The following is a 23120-nucleotide window of genomic DNA, read 5'->3' as shown; positions in this document are numbered from 1 at the left end:
GTCGGGAGGGTGAGCATCACAGAATGCCAATTTAATAGAAGAAAGTATTCATGCATTGAGGGAATGCTTGAGTAGAGGCCCAAGGTCCTTCCGCCACCTTAATGCTAAACCTATAAATATAGGCACCTGGATCTATTTCCCCATCCTCATATATATATTTGCATATGTACGTGTGTTTGTCTAGACCTCTATAAATGCCCTTTGCCTCCTAACTCTTTCCTCTATTTCCCTTGACTTTCCTCCTGTCCCACTATCATGCTCCGTCCCCACCCTGGGTTACAGCTATACCTCTTCCTTACCTTATCCTTGATCATTCCCTACCAGGCCTGCCACTCCCACCTCACCACTAATTTGGATCCTTTGTTGTTCCCTTGTCCCTGGGTTTGTTAACACCACTTCCTTACCCCCACCCTCCCTATCCCATATCCCCCCGGAACTGTTGGTCCCATTGTTTTAGCTCCAGATAGTTCATCCAGCCTATCTTATTTAGACAGACCTGTGGAGATAATAACATGCACAAAAACAAGACAGAGGAAAACAAAGCAACAGTATACAACAAAACAACCAAACCACAGCAAACCACTGACACAGAATAAAACACAACACATCAAGAAATAAAAGCTTGTAGTTAGTTCAAGGAGTGGTTGTTGGCCTGTAGGAGTGTTTTCCAGTCCAGTCTGTTGAGACACCCCGCCCTGGCCCCAAAGTCCACTTTCAGCATTCCCTGGGGACCTTGCTTCTCCATTCCCTTGCTGTTCAGCTGCACTCCCCCAGTGCTTTGCCTCGGTGTGGTAGGATCAGGTCGGGCGCAATTCCCACATTGTGTCTCCGGTGCTGTCCCCTGCAGGGCCATAGGTCAGTGAGGGACGTCATGTCTCAAAGTGGGGCTGGCCATGTGGTTCTCTCTGTGGACTGGCTGCTCTAATTGGGGTCATCGTCCTCAGGGCCTGGTGGGCCAGGATGTGCTTCTCACTCTCCTCCTCCCCCTTCATCTGCTCCCGTGTGCTCCGATCAGATATGTGCCTCTTCTGGAGCTGCAGAATTAATGTCGTCCTTTGAAACAAATTCTTCTGGGGGGAGGGGCAGGCATTCACTTAATATTTGGTACTGGGGCCAGCCCCCCAGACCTCTCCACTGGTTCCCTACTCCACGCCGGAATGTTGCATTCTTATGTGAATTTCTTATAGAACTTAGCAATAGATAAAGTTACAAGAAGCATGCACTTCTTTTGTGATTAAGAAAATAAGCAATAATTTCCATGACAAGAAAGCATTGAAACACCCAGGTGAAGACAAGTGGTTATTAACAGTGCATTCACGGCACAAAAAAAGCCTCTAGAAATCTACACTAATTTTTAAGAAATGTTATAGTTGAAGGGTAGATCTTATATGCTTCGGGCTTTGTTAGGACTCTGTGTTGCAAGGATTAGAAATTAAATCAAGATTGCTCAAGGAATAAAAAGAGAGTTAAAAAAGAAAAAGAAAATATAGATGGCACATAGAACCCCAGGACAGCAAAAGAAAACAAACCAAAAAACCCTCAAATAAGTAAAAAGCCGCTGAAGACTCTCTTCTGTTTGCTCCCCAGCTCTTTGTCGCTTTAGTTTTCCCAGTAAACCCTTTCCCTCTGCTCCTTTGGGACACCAGGAACAGCACATGGCTGGCCTGCCAATCTTAGTTCAGTTCCAGCCACCAGAAGACTGGAGTCAGCACATCCCCCAGTCCCAGGAAAAGCATCTGATTGGCTAAGTTTGGGTCAAATGTCCATCTCTGGTCCAATTGGCGACATCGAACCAGCCAGTGGCGCAGGACCATGCAATGCTGTACTGACACTGATTCGAACCCTTTGGGTGGGGATGAAAAGCTATTGTAGAGCAGCAGTAGGCATATATTACCAAGTTGCCTACTACAAAAAGAGAAGAGAGTATTATAAAATGATAAGCTAAAAAATATATATTTTAAATATCCCCATAGCTTAAAAGCAAAAAGCTGTTTCAAGACGGTAAACAATCAGATAATATGTCCTGGATTAATCATGCATAAATGTAGAACTGTTTAAAAAGTCACAGATAACAAATAGTGAATGACTTTAAAATAATAGTAATGATACATCTTATAGTCTTCATAAGGTTTGTACATTTACTTTCTATTTAAGCAAAATCCAGAAAAGTCAACTGAGGGGTCAAGTGATTTGTACAAAGTCACAGCCAAACTGACGTTAGCCCCACATTTGCACTCCACACACTAACTACTAGATCAGAGGATTGAACTGCTAACCACAAGATCAGAGGATTGAACCCTCCATCTGCTTCTTGGGGAAAAGATGAGGCTGTCTACTCCCATAAAAACTTAAAGTCTCAGAAACAAAAAGGGACAGTTATATTCTGTCCTTATAGGGCCTATATGAATGTGTTTAATTTTTTATACAGGACTACCCTATTGAATCAATCTTCCCACTTTTTCAAAGGTAGTTCAAACTTTTTCAGCAATACAAATTAAAGGTAGGAAAGATTTCAAGTGCTATTTTTTTCTTTAGGAACAATGTATTTTTTAAAAAACGATGTTTTCACCAAATCCAAAAGCAAACAGAATTGAACATGATCCAAACAGCAGCAGCGACAACAAAGGTCTAAACACTAACGATCGATCGCTGTTGAGGTTGTCGGAAGAAACACCCTTGCTTCAGTGCATGTTTACTGTGAACTGACTGCTTTCCATAAAAATAGGCTCGGAGCAAAGTTAAAAAAGGAAACCAGTGCTCAACTGTGCTCTTGCCATGAAGAGGATGCACTGAAAACAAAAAATAGTTTTCTAAATAGTTGTCTAAAAGTGGTGGGATCAAAGGTCACACATTTAAAGGAAGAGGAAAGGGAAATCTAGCTGGGTCGCCTGAAGGGAAAACACAGTTCCAGGGAAAGAACATAAAATTCGTCGTGAGGGTGAATGTGATGAGATTGCTGGTGCAGCGGGACCGTCAAAAGAGCAGGGGACGAAACAAAAAAGAGCCTGCATCCAAACAGCACGAAATACAAAACACTGCAGGAGACCAGTAGCTTAATTAGCCGCTTGAACCACCATTAAAAAAAAAACAAGAAAAGTGGAGGGATTGCTTCTGTAGATCCCAAACAAGCAAGCGTTAAAACCAAAGTTGCAAAAGTAAAATGAGAAAGAGGAAAGAACTAGGAGGCAAAGGACATTTGTGGAGGTCTAAATACAGGCATGTAGATATGCAAATATATTTATATATAATAATAGGGAAATAGATCTATGGACTATATTTATATGTTAAGTATTAAGGCAGCAGATGGACATTAAGTCTTTACTCAAGTACTCCCTCATAGCAAGAACACTTTGTTCTAATAACCCAGAATTCTGTGATGCTCACCCTGATAGGATTGCTGAAGACAAAGCGGGTGCATAAGCAAATGTGGTGAAGAAAAGCTGATGGTGCCCGGCTATCAAAAGATATCATGTATGGGGTCTTAAAGACTTGAAGATAAACAAGTGGCCATTTAGCTGAGAAGCAACAAAGCCCACATGGAAGAAGCCTATCAGCTTGTGTCCTCATGAGGTGTCGATAGGATCAGGTATCAGGCATCTAAGACCCAGAACAAAAATCATATTGATGTGAATGGGGGGTGGGTCAGAGTGGAGACCCAAAGCTCACCTGGTATAAGACATGGAAAAAAAAAAAGATAAATTATCAAAGGTCCATGAGGGAAGGAGGGAGTGAGGATGGGAGAGGGGAAAAAAGAGCTGATACCAAGGGCTCAAGTACAAAGAAAATGTTTTGAAAATGATGATGGCAACAAATGTGCTTGACACAATGGATGTATGTATGGATTGTGATAAGAGCTGTAAGAGCCCCCAATAAAATGATTGAAAAAACCCAAACCAATTAACCCAAGGTTGTAATGACTATCATACATATCTGGGGACTTGGGAGATAATGGCAGAGTCTGGGAAATAAAGCAAAGGTCAGCATTTCCCCGGATCCTGGGCGATCAGAGAATCTTTATGGCCACTAGAGGGCTGTGGACTCGGGTGCAGTCTCTTCTGGCACCAAAGGAAAAGATGTGATAAACTAGATGCATTGTAATAGGGCCAGGGGAGGGTGGGGGTGGTTCTTTTATATTAAAATGATGTAATAAGTCCCACACGCATCCTGTTTTACCAGAAAGCCGTCATGGTAGAGTCTTTGTAAGAATAAGTGGCTTAAGATGAAGCAGTGATTCTTGGAATCCTATTGAATGTATGACGGATACATTGACCAGTGAAACCGTTCCCTGCTGTAGATGCAAACAATAGTGAGAAAGCAAAGGAAGACAAAGCAGCGGCAACATATCTACCAAGAAAAAAAAAAGCTATTTTATAAAGGGATCAATATTACATCAGACTGGACAGAATGAGCAGAACTCCAGCTGTGTGCTGTGACACACTCCAGGAGGGTCAAATTAAGTTAAAATATTTATTGTGGGTGCTTTCTTTTTCTTCCATTCCCCCCTCCAGCATCAGCGTCCCTTTCCCCAGCAGAACTGCCCTACCCCGCAGACATGCCATCCTTTCCCAGTGTGGACACTGGACTTGCTTCTCCCGATTATGGGTCCTGTTAGCAGGAGGGAAAGGCTCTGTGACCGTCTTCCACTGGGACAGTCTGGGATGAGCACTTGACCTAAACTCAGCCAATCCAGAAGTGTCTCCCAGGATTTTGATTTTAAATTGATTCCAGGAGAAGAGGAAGTCGTGGCCAGTCACATCCAGATAGGCTGCTGTCTCTGGCTTCTTGGTTCTCTCTAGGGCTCCTTGATCCTTTCCCATTCTCAAGCATGTCCCCAAATTCATGGCAATGCCCTTGCTGTTGAGTCAGTTCCAACTCATAGCGACCCTGTTTATAACACAGTGCAACACCACCTGGTCCTGAGCCATCCTCACAATTGTTCTTACTTTTGAGCCCATTGTTGCAGCCACTGCGTCAATACATTGTGTGAGTCTTCTTTTTCACTGCCCTTGCACTTTACCAAGCACCATGTTCTTTTTCAAGACTGGTCTTGCCTGAGAACATGTTCAAAGTACTTGAGACAAAGTCTCACCATCCTGGCTTCCTAGGAGACAGATTGATTTGCTCTTCTAGCACTTTATAGAACTTTCAAAAGTATTCACCAGCACCATAATCCAAATGTAGTGATTCTTCTTCAGTCTTCCTTATTCAATGTCCACCTGTACCATGCATATGAGATGATTGAAAATACTTTGGCTTAACTAACTCAGGGATAAGGGAACAACAAGAGGTCTAAAATTTATGGTGAAGAGGGCGTATAATGCCTGGTGGGGTTTAATCAAGTGCATTGTATCCAAGAGGAATTATTGAGAGTCAAATGGAGGGTGAGCATGATAGTGGGACAGGAGGAAGGTGAAAGTAAATAGAAGAAAGAAATAGGAGGCAAAAGCTATTTATAGAGGTATAGCTAGAGGCATATATATATATATATATGTAAATATACTAATTTATAATGAAAGGGATAGAGGTCAATGTACATATATTTATATAATAAGTATTAAGATAGCAGACGGACTTTGTACCTCTACTCAAGGCCTCCCTTAACACACGAACACTTTGTTCTAATAACCTGGCACTCTTTGATACTCACCTTCCGGACACAATTGCTGAAGATAAAATGGGTACATAAGCAAATGTGGTGAAGAGAGTGGTTGGTGCCTGGCTATTTAAAAAAAATAGCATCTAGGGTCTTAAAGGCTTGAAGTTAAACAAGTAGCTATCCAGCAGGGAAGCAAATAAGCCCACAGGGAAGAATTACAGCAGCCTGTGAGATAATGAGGTGTTGATGGGATCAGGTTATCAGGTATCAAAAGATCCAAAGCAAACGACTATATTGATGCAAACAAGGGGGTTTGGAATGGAGACCTAAAGCCCACCTGTAGACAATTCGGTATTTCCTCACAGAAGGGTTACAAGGAAGGGATGGTTCAACCAAGGTGCAGTATAGCACCAACGAATCACACACCATCCCTGTAGTTCCTGAATGCTTCCTCCCTGCCACTACCATGACCCAGTGCTACCTTACAACTCGGGCTAGACTGTAAAACAAACACTGGTACAGATAAGAGCTCTTGACACATGGAATTCATTACAGATAAACACCTCAAGAACAGTAGTGGAAGTAGTGAGATCATGAGGGTAGGAAGATAGGAAGGGGGAGAAAGGGGAAACCCATCACAAGGTTGGATATATAGCACCCTCCACCAAGAGGATGAATAAGAGAAATGTGGGTGAAGAGAGACAACGGACAGTGTAAGATATGGAATAATAATAACACTATATAATTGATCAAGGATTCATGTGGGTGGAGGGTTTTGGAGGGAGGGGGAAAAAGAGGAGTTTACACTAAGGGCTCAAGTAGAAAATGTTTTGGAAATGATGATGGCAGCTTATGTACCAATATGCTTGATACAGTTGATGTATGGAATGTTATAAGAGCTGTAAGACCCCACAATAAAATGATTTTTTTAAAAAAGAAAGAAAACACTTTGGCTTGGGCCTGGTACACCTAGCATAGTCCTCAAAGTAACATCCTCGCTTTTCAACGTTCTGAAGCGGGCTTGTGCAGCACACTTACCCAGTACAATGCATCGTTTGATCTCTTGACAGTTGCTTCCGTGAGCATGGACTATGCATTCCAAAATAAATCCTTGACAACTTCAACCTTTCGGTTTATCACGACGTTACTGATTGGCCCAGTTGTGAGGATTTTTGTTTTCTTTACATTAAGTTGTAATCTACATAGAAGGCTACGATCCTTGATCTTCATCATCAAGTGCTTTAAGTCCTCCTCATTTTCAGCCAGCACGGTTGTGTCACCTGCAAATCACAGGTTGTTAGTAAGCCTTCTTCTAATCCTGATGCTGCATTCTTCTTCATCTAATCCAGCTTCTCTGATGATTTGCTCAGCATACAGATTGAAAAAGGATGGTGAGAGGACACAACCCTGATGTGCACCTTTCCCGATTTTAAACCATGTAGCATTCCCTTGTTCTGTTTGCACAACTGCCTCTCGATCCCTTACAGGTTATGCAAGAGCACAATGAAGTGTGTGGGAAGCCCTATTTTCTCAAGGCTGTTCATAGTTTGTTATGGATCCACATAGTCCAATGCCTTGGCATAGTCAATGAAATACAAGTAAAGGTCTTTCTTGTATTCTCTGCATTCAGCCAAGATCCACCTGACCTTAGCAATGCTATCCCTCATAGCAATAGTTTGTTTATTTTAGCCTAAGTAGGATTCTCCTCTGTCCAGCTGAAGACTGCATTTCCGAGGAAATCACTGAGAAGGATGGAGGAATTTGAAATTATTGATGTGTGATGATATTCTTGGATGTCTCTTCTCCACAATGAAAGCACTCGGGTTGCTGGCCTGGTGGTTTCCTGAGAAGGCTGAAGTGTACTTCCTCATCTCATTGACCCTGGCTGGGCCGTTTGACCTGATTTGGCCAATATAAAGTACGTGGATATGATGGCTACCATGTCTGAGCAGACATTCTGAATAGATTTTGCAAATTTTGCTCACAAACTTAAAAAAAATCTCACTTGCTCCACAGTCTCCTTACCAATACATTTTCAAATCCACCTTGTATCGTCTATGTCAATAGCCTTTTTTTTTTTTAATGTTCATGACCTTTATTCACAAGTACAGTTACTTGTCTTCTGGCTTGTTGAAGCAGTAGGTCAGACAGCACTTGCCGCAGTAATGCCTGTCGAAGTGGCTGGCCATGAAAACCCCAGCACCACACTCGTCTGAAGGGCACTTGCGACGAAGGCAGCTGATTTTGCCATTTTCATCCACCTTATAGTATTTTAAGACGGCCAGCTTAACCTTCTTTCTCTTATGCTTGTTCTTCTTGGGAGTGGTGTAAGACTTCTTCCTCTTCTTAGCACCACCACGAAGTCTCAGCACAAGGTGAAGAGTGGACTCCTTCTGAATGTTGTAGTCAGACAAGGTACGTCCATCTTCCAGCTGCTTGCCAGCAAAGATCAGCCGTTGCTGATCGGGAGGAAATCCCTCCTTGTCCTGGATCTTGGCCTTCACATTCTCTATCGTATCCGAGGGTTCGACCTCGAGAGTGATGGTCTTCCCCGTGAGGGTCTTCACGAAGATCTGCATCCTGGCGGCAGCCCCACCTGGGTGCGAGGGGAAGACGGGTTAGAGCCGGGGACGCACGATGGAGGCGGGGTGGCCGCTGAGCAGAGAGCGGCCGGAGGAGTTCACTCACCGCAGATGGCGGATCAGAAAGCGTCAATAGCCTTTTAACTCATTTCTTGCCTTTCAGTAAAATAACTTTCAAAACCATTCTTCACACACGGCGAGTGCTGTCCACCGTATCCTACAAGGCCCCAGGCTAAAGCTTCCAATGACCGCCTCTTCCCTGCATGGACCAGAGACCTGTCATGACTTGCTCCTTGTGTACCCCGGGCATTTCCAGCCTTTCACTTTATGCTCAGCGACACCGAGCTGCCTGAAGGATCCTGAACCCTCCTCAGTGCCTTCGTTCATTCTCGTCCATCAGCCTGCCATCTTCTCATTTTTGTCCAAAGGACTTCGGATCACCTTCAAGGTTCAGCTCATCGTGAGTCCTCCTTCGGCAGGGACTTTCCCTACGCATCCCTGGTTTCTGCACACAGCTCTGGCATGTTCCATGGTGAACTATAATGAGCTGTTCATTATCTTTCTCTTCCAATAGATGGCAGTCCCTTGGAAGACAGGAAATCTTCAAGTTTTTATCCTCAGAAGCAAGCATGACGGCAGGGCACACAATAAATATTTCACACATATTTGTGGCGTTAAAGTCAACAACAACAAATTAAAATGAGCAAGCAAACATTGTGGTAAGAAAACGGAGTTGTCTCAACACCAGAAACTATTATTCCTACAAAGCTGTTGGCATTATGAATCGATTCCTCTAGAAAGTAGCATAGCAGAGCCACATGTAACAAAAACGAAGAAACGGTTTAATCTCGCTCATCTGGTGTCTTCCCATTTGTGATTGCTCCCCCAAGAAATCAGCCATAAAGGGAAAATGTGCACAGATGTTCCCGGCAACTTTAGAGATCGTACTGGGAAGAGGAAAGGTAAAAAGAGCAACTGGGAGCAACCCAAGGGCCTAATAGGGAAATGACTAAGCAAAAAAAGGGATTATTACAAAGCTATTACCAAGACAGAGGTGCGGACTATGCCAACATGAACACGTCTGTGTCGGCAGGAATGTGAAGTGGACAGGAGGACACAGATCGATGTTTAAGGATTTGTGTGCATAGGAACAGAGGTCACCTGTCCCCTTGAAGACATGAAACGGCTGTTTCCGTGTTTATTGGGGTTTGCGCCCTATGCAGCTCTGTGAATACAGGGCAGAACTAATTGAGGAATAAAGGCTCTAAGACCCTATCAGGTCTGATGTTTGTTCCATCAGACAATGCAGCGCGAAGCCCTTGTAAAGAAATCATGAAAACAATGATATGTCTTTGAATGAACAAAGCATTTTTCTTTAAATAATTTAATAAACATATCCAGGTATTTATCATGGGCTACCACACTTACATTCTGGTGAAGTTTCCAAAACAGGTGCAAAAATTTCCGATTGGATATGTGCTTTTCTCGATTTGAGCGTTTGTGTAAGGAGAAGAGGGGGGCTGTTGGCTTCAGTCTCAAGTTCACAAATTGTCTTGATTTTCATACGTTTGATGCCATCTCCAAATGACACTGCCCATGTGGAACTTTGGATCCAAATACCGGCAACTAGTCATTATTTCTGTGTGTGCGTGTGTGTGTGTGTGTGTGCTTTCTTATGTGCAAGTAAATGAGTGCTAAGTGGAAAGTATTAAGTTCAACTATCTGCTCTTGTAAATAATGTAAAGTACCTGGCTTATATATTTTAATCATTTTATTAGGGGCTCATACAACTCTTTTCACAATCCATACATACATCAATTGTGTAAAGCACATTTGTACATTCATTGCCCTCATCATTCTCAAAACATTTGCTCTCCATGTAGCCCCTGGCATCAGCCCCTCATTTCCCCCTCCCTCCCGCTCCCCTTCCCTCATGAACTCTTGATAATTTATAAAGTATTATTTTGTCTTATCTTGCACTGTCCGACGTCTCCCTTCACCCACTTTTCTGTTGTCCATCCCCCAAGGAGGAGGTCACATGTAGATCTTTGTAATCGCGTCCCACTTTCCAACCCCCCCTCTCTCCACCCTCCCAGTATGGCCACTCTCACCACTGGTCCTGAAGGGATCATCTTTCCTGGATTCCCTGTGTTTCCAGTTGCTATCTGTACCAGTGTACATCCTCTGGTCTAGCCAGATTTGTAAAGTAGAGTTAGGATCATGATAGTGGGTGGGGAAGAAGCATTTAGGAACTAGAGGAAAGTTGTATATTTCATCATTGCTACACTGCACCCTGACCGGCCCTTCCATAAGGGGTTGTCCAATTGCCTACAGATGGGCTTTGGGTCTCCACTCCACACTCCCCGTCATTCACAACGATAGGAATTTTTGTTCTGATGATGCCTGATACCTGATCCTTTCGACATCTGGTGATCACACAGGCTGGTGTGCTTCTTCTATGTGGGCTTTGTTTCTTCTGAGCTAGATGGTGGCTTGTTTACCTTCAAGCTTTTAAGACCCCAGACGCTATATCTTTTGGTAGTCGGGCAACATCAGTTTTCTTCACCACATTTGCGTATTCACCTGAATTGTCAGTGATTGTGTCGGGAAGGTGAGCATCATGGAATGCCAGTTTAATAGAACAAAGTATTCTTGCATTGAGGGAGTACTTGAGTGAAGACCCGATGTCCATCTGCTATCTTAATACCAAACCTATAAATATATGCACATAGATCCATTTCCCCATCCTCATATATAAATATATTTACATATGTACATGCCTTTATTTAGATCGCTATAAATGCCCTTTGCCTCCTAGTTCTTTCCTCTATTTCCTTTTACTTTCCTCTTGTCCCACTATCATGCTCAGTCTTCATTTGGGTTTCAGTAATTCCTCTGGGTTACATTACCCTTGGTCACACCCTACCATCCTACACCCTCCTCACCACCAATTTGGATCACATGTTGTTCCCTTGTTCCTGTTTTTGTTGTTAACACCACTACTTTCCCCCCCACGTCCCCCTCTTCCTTCCATGTCCCCCTGGAACTTTTGGTCCTGTTGTTTTATCCACCAGATTGTTCATCCAGCCTATCTTATTTAGACAGATCTATGGATATAACATGCACAAAAATAAGACAAAGCAAAATCAAGCAATAAAATAAAACATCAACAACACCAACAAGCCAATGCAAAAAAACCCCAAACAAAACATAACAAGAAAAAAAAGCTTGTAGTAAGTTCAAGGACTGTTTGTTGACCTTTAGGAGTGTTTTCTGGTTGAGTCTGTTGGGGCACCAAGCCCCAGCCCCAAAGTCTATTTTTGGTTTTCCCTGCGGACTTCATTGCTCTGTTCCCCTTGCTGTCTGTTCCACACCCTTAGTGTTTTGCTTCAGTGTGGTGGGATCAGATTGGGCGGAATTCCCAGACTGTGTCTCCAATGTTGTCCCCTGTAGGGCTATGGGTCAGTGAGGGATGTCATGTCTCATAGTGGGGCCAGCCCTGCGGTCTTCTCTGTGGATTGGCTGCTCTGAGCGGGAATATCGTCCTCAAGGCTTGGTGGGTCAGGGAAGTGCCTGACTTTTATAGGAAGTAAAAGTTCATTTAGGTCACTGTTCCATGACTGGACTCTGTACTCCAGAAAGAGGCAAATAGCAGAGGGGAGCCCCGAGGACCCCTGGAAGAGCACTGTCAAGTTCTCTCTGTCGGAAGTGGCCACTGAGGCCAGATGCACTAGGCACTGTGGTGCAGAAACACAGAGAAGCAGTTCTGAGACAATGGGGTATCTATCTCCTTCTTATCTAGCCCAAGACTGTGGAACTGTGGGACTAAGTGACAGGCAGGTTGACTTCCTGATCCGCAGAGGCTCAGATCAAGGGATCATGTGGCTGAGAGACTGGAACAGGAGCGAGACTTGGCTGCTGGGTGAGGAGACCAATGACTCAGTCCTTACTGTTGGTTCTTCCTGACTTGTGGTAACCTATTCACTCCCCTAATAAGCCCTCCTAATTGGAGGAGCGGCAGGGGTGGGGGTACGGGTGGTTGGGAAGAAGTAAATCTGAACAAAAATATTTCCACCACAGAGAAAAATCCCATATGAACTGTGTCTGGGCACTTGCTACCCACTCTCCAGTGCTTTCCCCCTTCTTCACCCTCACTCTGCACGATGACTGCTGAAGATGACCATGAGTATCAACAACACGTGAACAGTCACCTAAGAAGCAACTGTCGGTCTCTTCATGCATGGAGCAAAGGAGAATGAAGGAAACTGGAAACTCAACACAGCAATCAGTGCAAAGAACTAACGACCCACATGAAACACAGCCTCCTCTGACCTGAGACCAGAAGAAGCAAGAGGTGCCTACTTACCCTTACTGGCTGTTCCAATTAGGGACACAGAGATGGTCCTGGACAGAATGGGAGGAAATGTCAAACAAACATCAAATTCCTAAAAAAAAAAAAAGGGCCAGACTTACTGGACTGGTAGAGAATAGAAGAGCCTCTGAGACTGTCTCCTGGGATGCCCTATACACATGGGACCCAAATCACTCCCAAAGTCACCTTGCAGCCAGATGACAGATGGTTTCCTCTGTGAGCACTATGCTCATCTAAAAAAATCATTAGAATGAGGCCCATTGGCAAGCATTTACTCAAGACCAAAGATGAGAAGAGTGAGGTGACAGGGAAACTAGATCCATGAAAACAGAACAACCAGAATGGAAATAATGAAAGCATTGACATTTTGTAATGATGGGACCTCCTCAAAACTAGACACTTAGGTGCATCAAAAGAGCTCATGAAAAGAGTACCCAAAGACCAGGAAAAAAATTTTTTGTAGCAACATCAGATAAGAGACTAATCTTTTAAAAAAATCATTTTACTGGGGACTCATATAACTCTTATCATAATCCATTCATCCACCCATTGTGTCAAGCACATTTGTGCATTTGTTGCCATCATCATTCTCAAAACATTTGCTTTCTACTTGAGCCCTTGGTATTAGCTCCTCATTTCCCCCTTTCCTCGCTGTGCCCACCCATGAACCCTTAATAATTTATACATTATTATTATTTTGTCATGTCTTACATTGTCTGCTGTTCCTCTCACCCACTTTTCTGTTGTCCGTCCCCCAGGGAGGAGGTTATATGGAGATCCTTATGATTGGTTCCCCCTTTCTACTCCACCTTCCCTCCACCCTCCTGATATCACCACAAGAGATCAATCTTTAAAGGGGAGCTGATATCAAGGAGTTCAAGAAGAAGAAAATGTTTTGAAACTGATTGTGGTAGCAATCGTACAATACTGCTTGATGTGATCGACCTATGGAACGTTATGATGCCTATAAGATCTTCCGATAGAATGATAAATTAAAAAAAGAGAGAGACTAATCTCTAGAATTTATAGAAAATGTCAGTCCCTCCACAACAAATAGACACACAATTCAATGAAAAATCAGCAGAGGACACGAACAACTAGTTCATCAAAGAACACACTCAACACATGAAGCGATGCTTTGGATCACTAATCCTTACAACACTGAAAAACAAAAAACAAACAAGAAACAATAGCACCACACTCCAGCATTCATAGCAAAGTTTAACAGCAAGCAAGAAGGAAACCATGAACCTTCATCCACTGTGGTGGGGCGGGGGGAAGGGGGGCTGGGCAATGGCGTGGACAGTGTGGAAGCATCATGTGCTGCGTTGAAACGTTGGACACAGCAGGGCATGGGACCAAGCCATCCCACAGGAGGGATCACAGGGAAATGCGAGTCGTGCTGCCAACAGATATAACGTGCACACCCATGACCATCATAGCACAAGGGCACAGATGAGGAAACAACAGCTGCCCTCGATGGAAGAATGGATAGACCAGCCACAATCCTCACACACCCTGGAATACTTACTGTCCAACACGGAAAGATAATGATGCATTTGCAAAATACCTTCTGCTTAACAGGGATCCTATCCCCAAACTTATATGGCCTATGGTCCCATTTTCAGAAAAATAAAATGACTCAGAGCCCCTCGGTACTTAAAAATCATTTTTGCGATAGCCCATCATGCAGGATAAGGTGTAGGCATAGCCTTTGCAACTTCCCTAGCTGGTTCCAGTGCCCCCAGGGGATGGTATCACCCACTTGGGAAGCACTGGTATGGATGAAGGTGGAGGACATTGTGAGAAGTGAAATCAGTCAATCACAAAAGGACAAATATTATACGAGACATCTATTACAAAACAAAACAAACGAATAAGAAGTCATGTTCTTTGATGGTTTCCAGGGGTGAGAGGCTACGGGAAGGCCAATCACTGACTAGAGGGTAGACATGTATTAAATTTGGCGAAGGGAGACAATTGAGGGGGAAAAAATGTAACCAAGTTCACCGAATAACTCATATAGAAATGGCTAAACTTCTGTGTAAACTTTTCCCTCCAAACACAACAAGAACAACGAGGGAGTCCCAGCATATTTCTCAGGCATGAAATAATGAATTGTGATGATCTGACGCGGAACTAAAGAGCCCTGGTAGCTCTGTGGCGAAGTGTTTCACGGTCAACGGGAAGGTCTGAGGCTTAACCCCCTCGACCCATCCCCAGGAGGAAGATGAGGGAGGCTACTTACTAAAGATTACAGGCTGGGAAACCCGATGGGGCCATTCTACTCTGTCCTGTGGGATCACTAGGAGTCAGAATCAAGGGGACCTCAACGGCATAACTGAAACACACAAGGAAATGGCCAAGGAAGTTAGAGGAGCAAGAAGAAGGAGGATCGATGCCTCCTTGCCTATCCCCCTTTCACCCTGGCCCACGGCCCTGTGTGCAGTGCTTCGGTGGAAACAAAAGACGGTCTCCTCCTTCGGACTTTACAACGTACAAGTGGCTCTGGAGGGAGCTTCAACAGGCTTACATGTTTCCTTTGAGGTGTTGTAGCTAGACTCTCTGGACATAGATCAAATTTAGAATACTCAAACTCAAAAGACCACACCTGTGAGTGCTGGTGAATGTGGCGGAGTGGTTATGCCTTGGGGTGATAATGATGAGGTCAGCAGTTTGAAGCCACCAGCTACTCCGGGGAGGAAGAGGAGACGCGAAAAGTGACAGTCTCAGAAGCTCAGGGGCATTTCTACCTCGTGTTCTGGATTCCTGATGAGGAGAATCGAACTCTATGGCAGTGAGTCTTGTTTGTTTTGTTAAGGAAACAACATCTTTGTAACCCCCTGGGTGATGGAAGCAGGCAATGGGGATCAGCCCTCACCAGAGAGATCAGAAACCACTGAGAGGCAATCAGAAGCAAGTCCTGGTCATCTACTTGATTGGAAAAAGTAGCCACTGAAAGATCGGAAAGAGTAGCCACTGAAAGCCCCAGAGCACTGCTCTCCTGGCAACTGGAAGGCACTGCTTCTAGTTACAAAGGCAGGGACTTCCCCGTGTTCCAGAAAGATATGGCTGTTAGATTTTCCAAATGACTAGAGTGGAAACAACTATTAGATTGATTAACACGAAAAGCTCACTGGGGACTCTTTATCAGAAGGCTCCACCCCCTGCCTGTCAGCTTGTCTGACTGTGGTGGCTTGCACGTTACTGCGATACCAGGGGATCCGTCAAGGATGTCTCAAACAACAGCAGGCGGACGGCTTACAGTGGGCCTTCTCGACGAAGTCAGAGCCGGAGAACAGGGCTGGTGATGAACTTCGCGAAGTGAACCCGTGAAAGCCCCCTGTCTGAGACGGTGGTGTGGAAGGAGGAGCCCCGCTGGCACTACGGGGTGAGCATTGGTCTGCTACCTGAAAGGTGGTCGGTCTGAACCCACCAGAAAGATGACGTGGTCCGGTGCGGTGATAACTGAGTCTGGGAAATCCTCCAGAGCCGGAAGGAGCAGAAATCAACTTGAGGGGCTGGAGGACACTGCAGAAGACACAGTCACCCTACAGACGGGCTGGGACATACCAACTTTCGGGAAGATGGCTGGGGACCGGACAACCTGTTATTCTATTACACCGACAGTCGCGTCCGAAGGGAGGGTGCACTTGGGCACCTACGACCGAGTCCCCCAGCTGCTCTCCACCCTCCCCTGAGGGTCCAGGCCTGTGACAAGGCCACGGTGGGGCACTGAGTTATGCACACAATCACCCTGCCGGCAGCAGACAGGGTTCCTCTAACTGCCGGCTGCAACAAGGGCTCCAAAGGAAAACCTGGGAACCAGACCCCGACTCGGGCGGCTATATAATTAGCTCCTTGTGCAGCTTGACCCCACCGAGTTTTCTGACGCATGTGCCTGCAATGTGCCCTTCCCGCGACCTCCCCTGTCTTGTCCACAGCTGGAGATGGCCAGAACTGCACGCAGCCCTTCCTGTGGGCCGGGCCTGCTCCTCCCAGAGCCGGATGCCAGGGCTGTGAGCCCGCCTGAGCCCGGGTTTCCACCACTCGCAGCTTCCTGGTGCATTTTCAACTGCTGGAGTCACGCAGGAGTGGCCAGTAGCAGATGGAAGAGCGGGGTGCTGTTGTTTCTTGCTCGCTTCTCTTTTTAAAAAGTGGCCTTGTCACGGTGGCCTCTGAAGAAACAGTCTAATTGGTCAGTCTTGGGTGCGTTTGATGTCCTCCCAGATAACGTCATTCCCTATTCACCAGAGAGGAAAGGCAGGGTATCCCCACGGGGAGCATGACAACACTTGTTTCAAGTTGGGGAAGAGCCTGTTTCTTTTCCTGCGTTTGGGGGGTGAGGGTGGGGGGAAAGCGAACACACAATGTTCATTTCCTAAATACGGGATGTACCGTGTGACTCCAGGTCACTTTCCACCATGTCACATCCTCCTGGGTGAAGACAGCAGGGGCCTGGACAGGAAAGGGCAAAGTCACGGACTGAGGCCAGCCGTTCCCAGGGCTGCCATTGGCCCTCTGGAACTATAAAGCATGCTCCTCCAGAAACAGCCTCAGATTTTCCTTTCCCCCCGGGAGCTGGCCAAGTGGATGGTAAGTGGATGGGGAGCCTGGAGGGATAATGGCTGGAAAAAATAGCGTCTGATGCTTGCATTGTATCCTGGGTCCGTTAACTATTCGGAGTGACCTTTTCTCATTTTGCTAAGAGGTGTGTGTAACCAGGAAATGTTGGGAAGCATGGAAGTTTTAAAAGAGGACCTAGGAGTCAGGGGTGCTGGATTTGGATCTGGAGCCCTGGGATGTATCGGGTACAGCCCTTACCATGGGTCTGTGTTGCCCTGCGGACTTTGGGAGGTAGAAATGTTTTGTACCCAAGGTATTCGTACCAAAGGATCCTACTCCTAACACTAACCCGCCCCCTTTTAGACGTTCTTAAAAATACGGAGGACAGTGGCTAGGACGGTGGAAATCTCTAGTAGGCAGGAATGTGTCCTTCTATCCCAGACAGTATCTTTTTCTCTTGGCTAGTCATCTTCAGCCAGCTTCTATTCAACTTGATACAAGGGAGCTCTCAGTCAATTGTTGGACACAACTTTGACTGCTTTATTTTATTCAACCGTGTCTAATTTTTCTTTTCTTTTGTGGGGGGTGGGAGAGGGGGTGGAGGAAGCCTTAATAACCAAGAAGCACAGTGGTATTAATTTAATGCAATTTAATTTTAAGTAAGTGGTCACCGGAGGGAGATTTCAGAAGGCTTTTGATGAGTCCCAGTTATCTAATCAAAGGAATCTTTAAGGCAAAGCACATTTTAGGCTTGATCCCAAGATCAGAGTTCTGGAAGACTAACACGCAGAAGACTTGTTGCAGACACGCATCAAACGTAGAGTCGTTTTGTGCTCTAATAGACAGTATGCTTTTTGAGTTTGGGTGACTTGTCTTGTTCACTGTCAGAGAGAAGGTGCAGCTGTTGAGCCGCCCGGGTCCAAGTCTCCCGCTACCCAAAGCACTGAGTGCCCAGTACCACCCACCACTTGTCAAACGCAGCCCTTTCAATCTTGGCAAAGGCCTCAGTATGGGAGGGGCTGCCAGGTGGACCGCCACCTCCTCTTTGGGGAACTTACATCTTGCTGAACAGAGAGTTCATGAAGTCCGTCAGAGAGAATAGGATGGCAGCTCTTTCTGTGGCCCTAAAGCCCCGAGCACCTGCTGTGACTTGCCCCCGATGATAAAACGGGTCTTTGAGAACCTGGCTCAGGGGTGGCAGCAGCTGAGATGGGGCGCCGAGGGCTAACCGTGTGTCTGTTCCCGCAGGGCATGGAGAACCTGGTGGCCTGGGAGCCGCGGGGCGCCGACTCGCTGCGGCGCTTCCAGGGGCTGCTGCTCGACCGCCGCGGGCTGCTGCACGGCCAGGTGCTGCGCCTGCGCGAGGTGGCGCGGCGCCTCGAGCGCCTCCGCCGACGCTCCCTGGCGGCCAACGTGGCGGGCAGCTCGCTGAGCGCCGCGGGCGCGGTCGCCGCCATCGTGGGCCTCTCGCTCAGCCCCATCACGCTCGGGGCCTCGCTGCTGGCCTCCGCCGTGGGGCTGGGGGTGGCCACCGCCGGTGGGGCGGTCACCATCACTTCTGACCTTTCCTTGGTCTTCCGCAACTCTCGGGAGCTGCGGAGGGTGCAGGAGATCGCGGCCACCTGCCAGGACCAGATGCGCGAGATCCTGAGCTGCCTGGAGTTCTTCTGCCGCTGGCAGGGCTGCGGGGACCGCCAGCTGCTGCAGTGCGGGCGGAACGCCTCCATCGCCCTGTACAACTCGGTCTATTTCATTGTCTTCTTTGGCTCCAGTGGCTTCCTCATCCCTAGGCGGGCCGAGGGGGCTACCAAGGTTAGCCAGGCCGTGTTGAAGGCCAAGATTCAGAAATTGGCCGAGAGCCTGGAGTCCTGCACCGGGGCCCTGGACGAACTCAGTGAGCAGCTGGAGTCCAGGGTACGACTCTGCACGAAATCCAGCCGTGGCCACGACCTCCAGATCTCTGCTGACCAGCCTGCAGGACTGTGTTTCTGAGAACATCCTTTCCTCTCGGGACTAAGGCCAGAAACCATCCCCATGGGATGCTCCGGATTTATAGCCCCTCAGGAAAGCACCAAGTTGGGCCAGGATCTGAATGCCATGGATAAAGGGGGGGAGGGGAGGGGACGACACCACCACCCCAAAACGATTCTTCAAGTGGGTGGGTCCTCAGCCCTTTACCTATCACTGGGACATCCTGCATGGAGTCGAAGGTTCAGGACATTGAACTTGGAATGATTCCAGTGCTGTATGTGCCCTGCATATTGTTTTTCCTTTAGCAAAACCTTTCACTGGTCACAAAGCTAAATCAAGGTAGCTGGCCACACCGGATTTAGAGTTGAGGTGTCCCTGGCCCTGGGGTGATGGTTTGAGCTGAGGCTGGAAAGGGTAGAGACAGTGGGTCCTTTCCCTGCAGGCTCTTATATTCCTGTGTGAGATTACATACCTCCAAAAACTCCCTTCCAGAGTTTATGTGTACAACCCAAAACAAACAAAAACTACAGGACATGGTAGAACTGTCCCCTGTGAGTTTCTGAAACGGTAACTCTTTCGGGGAGTAGAAAGGCCCATTTCCCATGGATCAGCTGGTGGTTTCCAACTGCTGGTTTTGTGTTAGTAGCTTAAGCACTAGGCCATCAGATCTCCTCCTGAGTACAAAGAACCTCAGAATCCAATGCAATCTATCCTCCACCTCTGACTTTTGTAGGAAGATTCAGGACCCTTGAAGGCCCCTGAGCTGGGATCTTCTCCTTGCGCCTCTTAGCATACACACTGGGTGCAGAACCAGTTGGGTGTAAGATGGACCTTTTCTGGGTGACTGTGGCCTAGTCTTTCCAAGCCACCCACCAGACATTCTGATGGGAGACGGTGGGAGAGTAAGCAGCCATGTAAGTCCTGTCTTCAGCCTCTTGTATGAAGATGCTCATGTGGAGAAAGATGGACGGATTAAACATTTCATTTACAGACACCACAGTGGAGACCACGAGGAAAAGAGAAGTCACATTTTAGTTTAGCTGTGCCACCAAGAAATCATATAGATGTTAGAGTGGGCTACACATTGCATTGTGAGCTTCAGGGTCAGCAGTTCAAGGGTGGCGTCTCCTCCTGTAGAGGTTGACAGCCTCAGCGACCCCACAGGTCAGTTCTAGTCTGCCCCGGAGGGTCACTGAGTTGGCATTGGTTTGAAGTCAGTCGGTAGGCAGGTGTGAGCTTGGCCCCTTGATCTCTCTCTGGGACTTAGTTTTTTGGACTTGCAAAACAGAGAGGATAAAACATCACCCTGTTGAAAGCTATGAGTAGGGTAAAGTGCCTAGCGCCACGTCTGGCAACTGTGGTACTTGGATTGGCAGCGTTAGCATCACCCCCTGATTTACAGAATCAGAAACTCTAAGGGTGGGCCCAGCAACCTTCGTTTAAACAAACCCTCCAGATCTTTGTAAAAGGGCACTACAGTTTGAGACTCCGTGGGAGGCATACAGCTCTCTAGGGGCTCTCCATGGGCTTCCACGTCACTCACAGAAAATCAAGGGCAAGCTCTGTCCCAGAAGCTGTGTGTGTGTGTGTGTGTGTGTGTGTGTGTGTGTGTGTGTGTGTGAGAGAGAGAGAGAGAGAGAGAGAGAGAGAGAGAGAGAGAGAGAGAGAGAGAGAGAGAGAGAGAGAGAAAGAGGGAGGAGAGGGAGATTGCTAATCATTACATCCTAGGGCCATTTCCCACTATCTGAACTAAAGGATGTAACATAATAAATCCTCTAGAGGGCAGTATTGCCCATTCTTGCGGAAATTGGTACCAAAAGGCGTGTGAATGTTATGGGGGAACTGACCTTTCTCTATATAACCTTCTCTAAAAAACCACCTGACCCTGTATTTTTCTTTTAATTTATTTTAGGTTTGTTACTATTTAATTACTGTGTATTATATGCAGTTGATTTTATTTAAGCACCGTATTTAGAAAATAAGAGGACTAATAAGTTTTTAAATGGGAGATTATGGTTCTCCTCAAAAAGCGAGGTTGAGTTTGACTTTCTAAGGCAGAGCATTAGCTGGACATAGCCTTGCTATCCTTTAACAAGTCTCTTCCTTCAGAGGGGTTTATTTTATTTTATTACTAAGTGTTTTAAATGATCCTGTTAAAGAAATGTGGGAAGTTCTGATTAGGGAGGCCAGAACCCAGCTTTGAGCTTGTCAATGGAAGCGTGAATTGAGGGATATGTAAATGATACAAACATATGATCCTGAGGTACTCTGCAAGCTGACCCACATAATCCGGAAGGAGAACCTGTGCAGTGCAGAAATGTCGACAGGGATGTGTAACGTAAGTGTGGTGATGTGTCGGATTTCTCCTTCGGGGTCTGGAAGAACTCAGTTGGCCAGCTTGAAGAAATCATGTATAATCTCCTCAACGTTCATTCCTGTAATATTGAAACACTATGGTGGAGCTTCTTTGGGACCACATCAAAAACTTGGCTGTATTATCTAATTCTTTAATACACTGCACATCTGCCAACTTTACTTCAGATTCCCAATGAGAGCAGTGTGTCTGAGGGAGTATAATCTCAGTACTGTCCGACAAACAAGGTTGGTATCCTTTCATCGTTGTCATAAATCGCAATTTCTCCGTATCCTGGCTTATCTTGAATGTGATGTTGGTTACTTTGAAACTGGTCCTTTTTTACTAGACCACCTTGTACAGATGCTAGAATTTTACATCCCAGAATGTACTGTATCCTCTCGTTTGTGGTGTTGTGTCTTAAAGGTACAGCCACCCCCGCCCCACTGAACTCCATCTCTGTTGGATGCTTGAGTCTGATGTGTGTTCTTCCAACGCCGATGTTATTCCTTAGAGATAAACTGGGTGCCTTTGGACATGGCAGCAAACCTTTCCAATCCTCAGGCTACCTTGGGAGCTTCACAGCCCTTACTTCTGAAATTGCCATTGTAACTGACTAATAACGAAAGATCATCCATGCTCGAATGCGCCTGGTAGGGAGAGTGAAGTCTTTACTGGGATTTAGTCACAAGTGTGTATTTCCTTCTCTTGTGCGAATGTGAACCGGGCTTTTCCCTCAAGGCCTGCTGGCCCGTCATCGAACAGGTTGGCAATGGTATGTTGTAAAGGGAAGAAAGGAAAGGGGGATTTAGAGTTCAAGTGTACTTCAGGAAAAAAAAAAAACGCCAGAATTTGCTAAATAAATGTGTCTGTGCTAAGTGTTAAAGTGGGGCTCTGTCAGTTTCTTGGGTTTGCAATCACCTGGGCTGTTCCCTTCCACAATCCAGGAGATTCATCTGGGTCTGCCTTTCAAGGATTCACTAAAACTACACCCTGAAAGAAAGAAAGAAAAAAATCCTTAGCAAGCATTCTGATCCCAAGTGCCTCTCTGCACTTGGCCTCGGGCACCCATCAGTGTCATTATGCTGAATGTCAACATCAGAGGCATTCGCTAGGAGAAAAAAGGGCGTGGGATGTCATTCTAGAGCAAGCCTGTCAGCCCATCAGTCAACACCATAGATGATAGATCCCTTACTCCCTACCTTGGTGTGAAAAGAAAGCCCAAGGGACTGAGGCCCTGACATCAGGGCTTTATGCAGAGACACAAAGATCACTGGGGATACAGTTAAAAGAACTGGGTTTTGAACTCCACACTGCTGCCATCAAGCATACTTCCTCCACCATAGCAAAATTACTCCTTCCCCTTTCTTTCAGTAAACTGTGCAGTCTGCAAGCTGCCCTGTAAGCGATTACCTAAACTCATGTTTGCCTGGCTATGAATGCATAAATCTGACAGCGGGCAGCGGTTTCGTTATTTTCCCTTAGATTATCCAACCTCAGACTACATGAATCAATTTTGAAAAGAGCAATCGCGTACAGGAAACCCCTTCTTATGTAGAAGTCAGCCTGCCAGCAGCCCCAGCACCTGGGGACCTATGAGCATCTCTTGGGAGATAGTGCAAGTGTGATTCCAGACTACCACAATGAAGCAAACGCTGCAATACAGTGAGTCCACGAGTT

General features: G+C 46.1%; 2 protein-coding genes across 2 annotated transcripts; one reads left to right on the top strand and one right to left on the bottom strand.

The window, feature by feature from the left end:
* Positions 1-7665: 7665 nt before the first annotated feature.
* LOC142451178 (ubiquitin-ribosomal protein eS31 fusion protein-like) lies at positions 7666-8306 on the bottom strand. The gene is made up of 2 exons (XM_075553092.1): positions 8285-8306; positions 7666-8192 (listed from the first exon to the last, which is right to left on the bottom strand). The coding sequence occupies exon 2, from the start codon at positions 8173-8175 to the stop codon at positions 7708-7710; it is 468 nt and encodes a 155-aa protein (XP_075409207.1). The 5' UTR covers positions 8176-8192; positions 8285-8306; the 3' UTR covers positions 7666-7707.
* An 8720-nt stretch (positions 8307-17026) lies between these two features.
* Positions 17027-22266, top strand: APOLD1 (apolipoprotein L domain containing 1). Its single transcript, XM_075552040.1, has 2 exons — positions 17027-17146; positions 18365-22266. The coding sequence occupies exons 1-2, from the start codon at positions 17087-17089 to the stop codon at positions 19106-19108; spliced, it is 804 nt and encodes a 267-aa protein (XP_075408155.1). The 5' UTR covers positions 17027-17086; the 3' UTR covers positions 19109-22266.
* Positions 22267-23120: the final 854 nt, after the last annotated feature.

This window comes from Tenrec ecaudatus, chromosome 6 (genome assembly GCF_050624435.1).
Source record: "Tenrec ecaudatus isolate mTenEca1 chromosome 6, mTenEca1.hap1, whole genome shotgun sequence".
Classification (NCBI taxonomy): domain Eukaryota; kingdom Metazoa; phylum Chordata; class Mammalia; order Afrosoricida; family Tenrecidae; genus Tenrec; species Tenrec ecaudatus.
The sequence above is the reverse complement of the archived record's forward strand: the minus strand, read 5'-3'. Positions and strand labels throughout refer to the sequence as shown.

Excerpts from the sequence above, each read along its gene's own strand:
- LOC142451178 (XM_075553092.1), bottom strand. The coding sequence starts at position 8,175 with ATGCAGATCTTCGTGAAGACCCTCACGGGGAAGACCATCACTCTCGAG.
- APOLD1 (XM_075552040.1), top strand. The coding sequence starts at position 17,087 with ATGCTCCTCCAGAAACAGCCTCAGATTTTCCTTTCCCCCCGGGAGCTG. Across the intron at positions 17,147-18,364 it reads GGGAGCTGGCCAAGTGGATG|GGCATGGAGAACCTGGTGGC; the intron begins GTAAGTGGATGG and ends CTGTTCCCGCAG.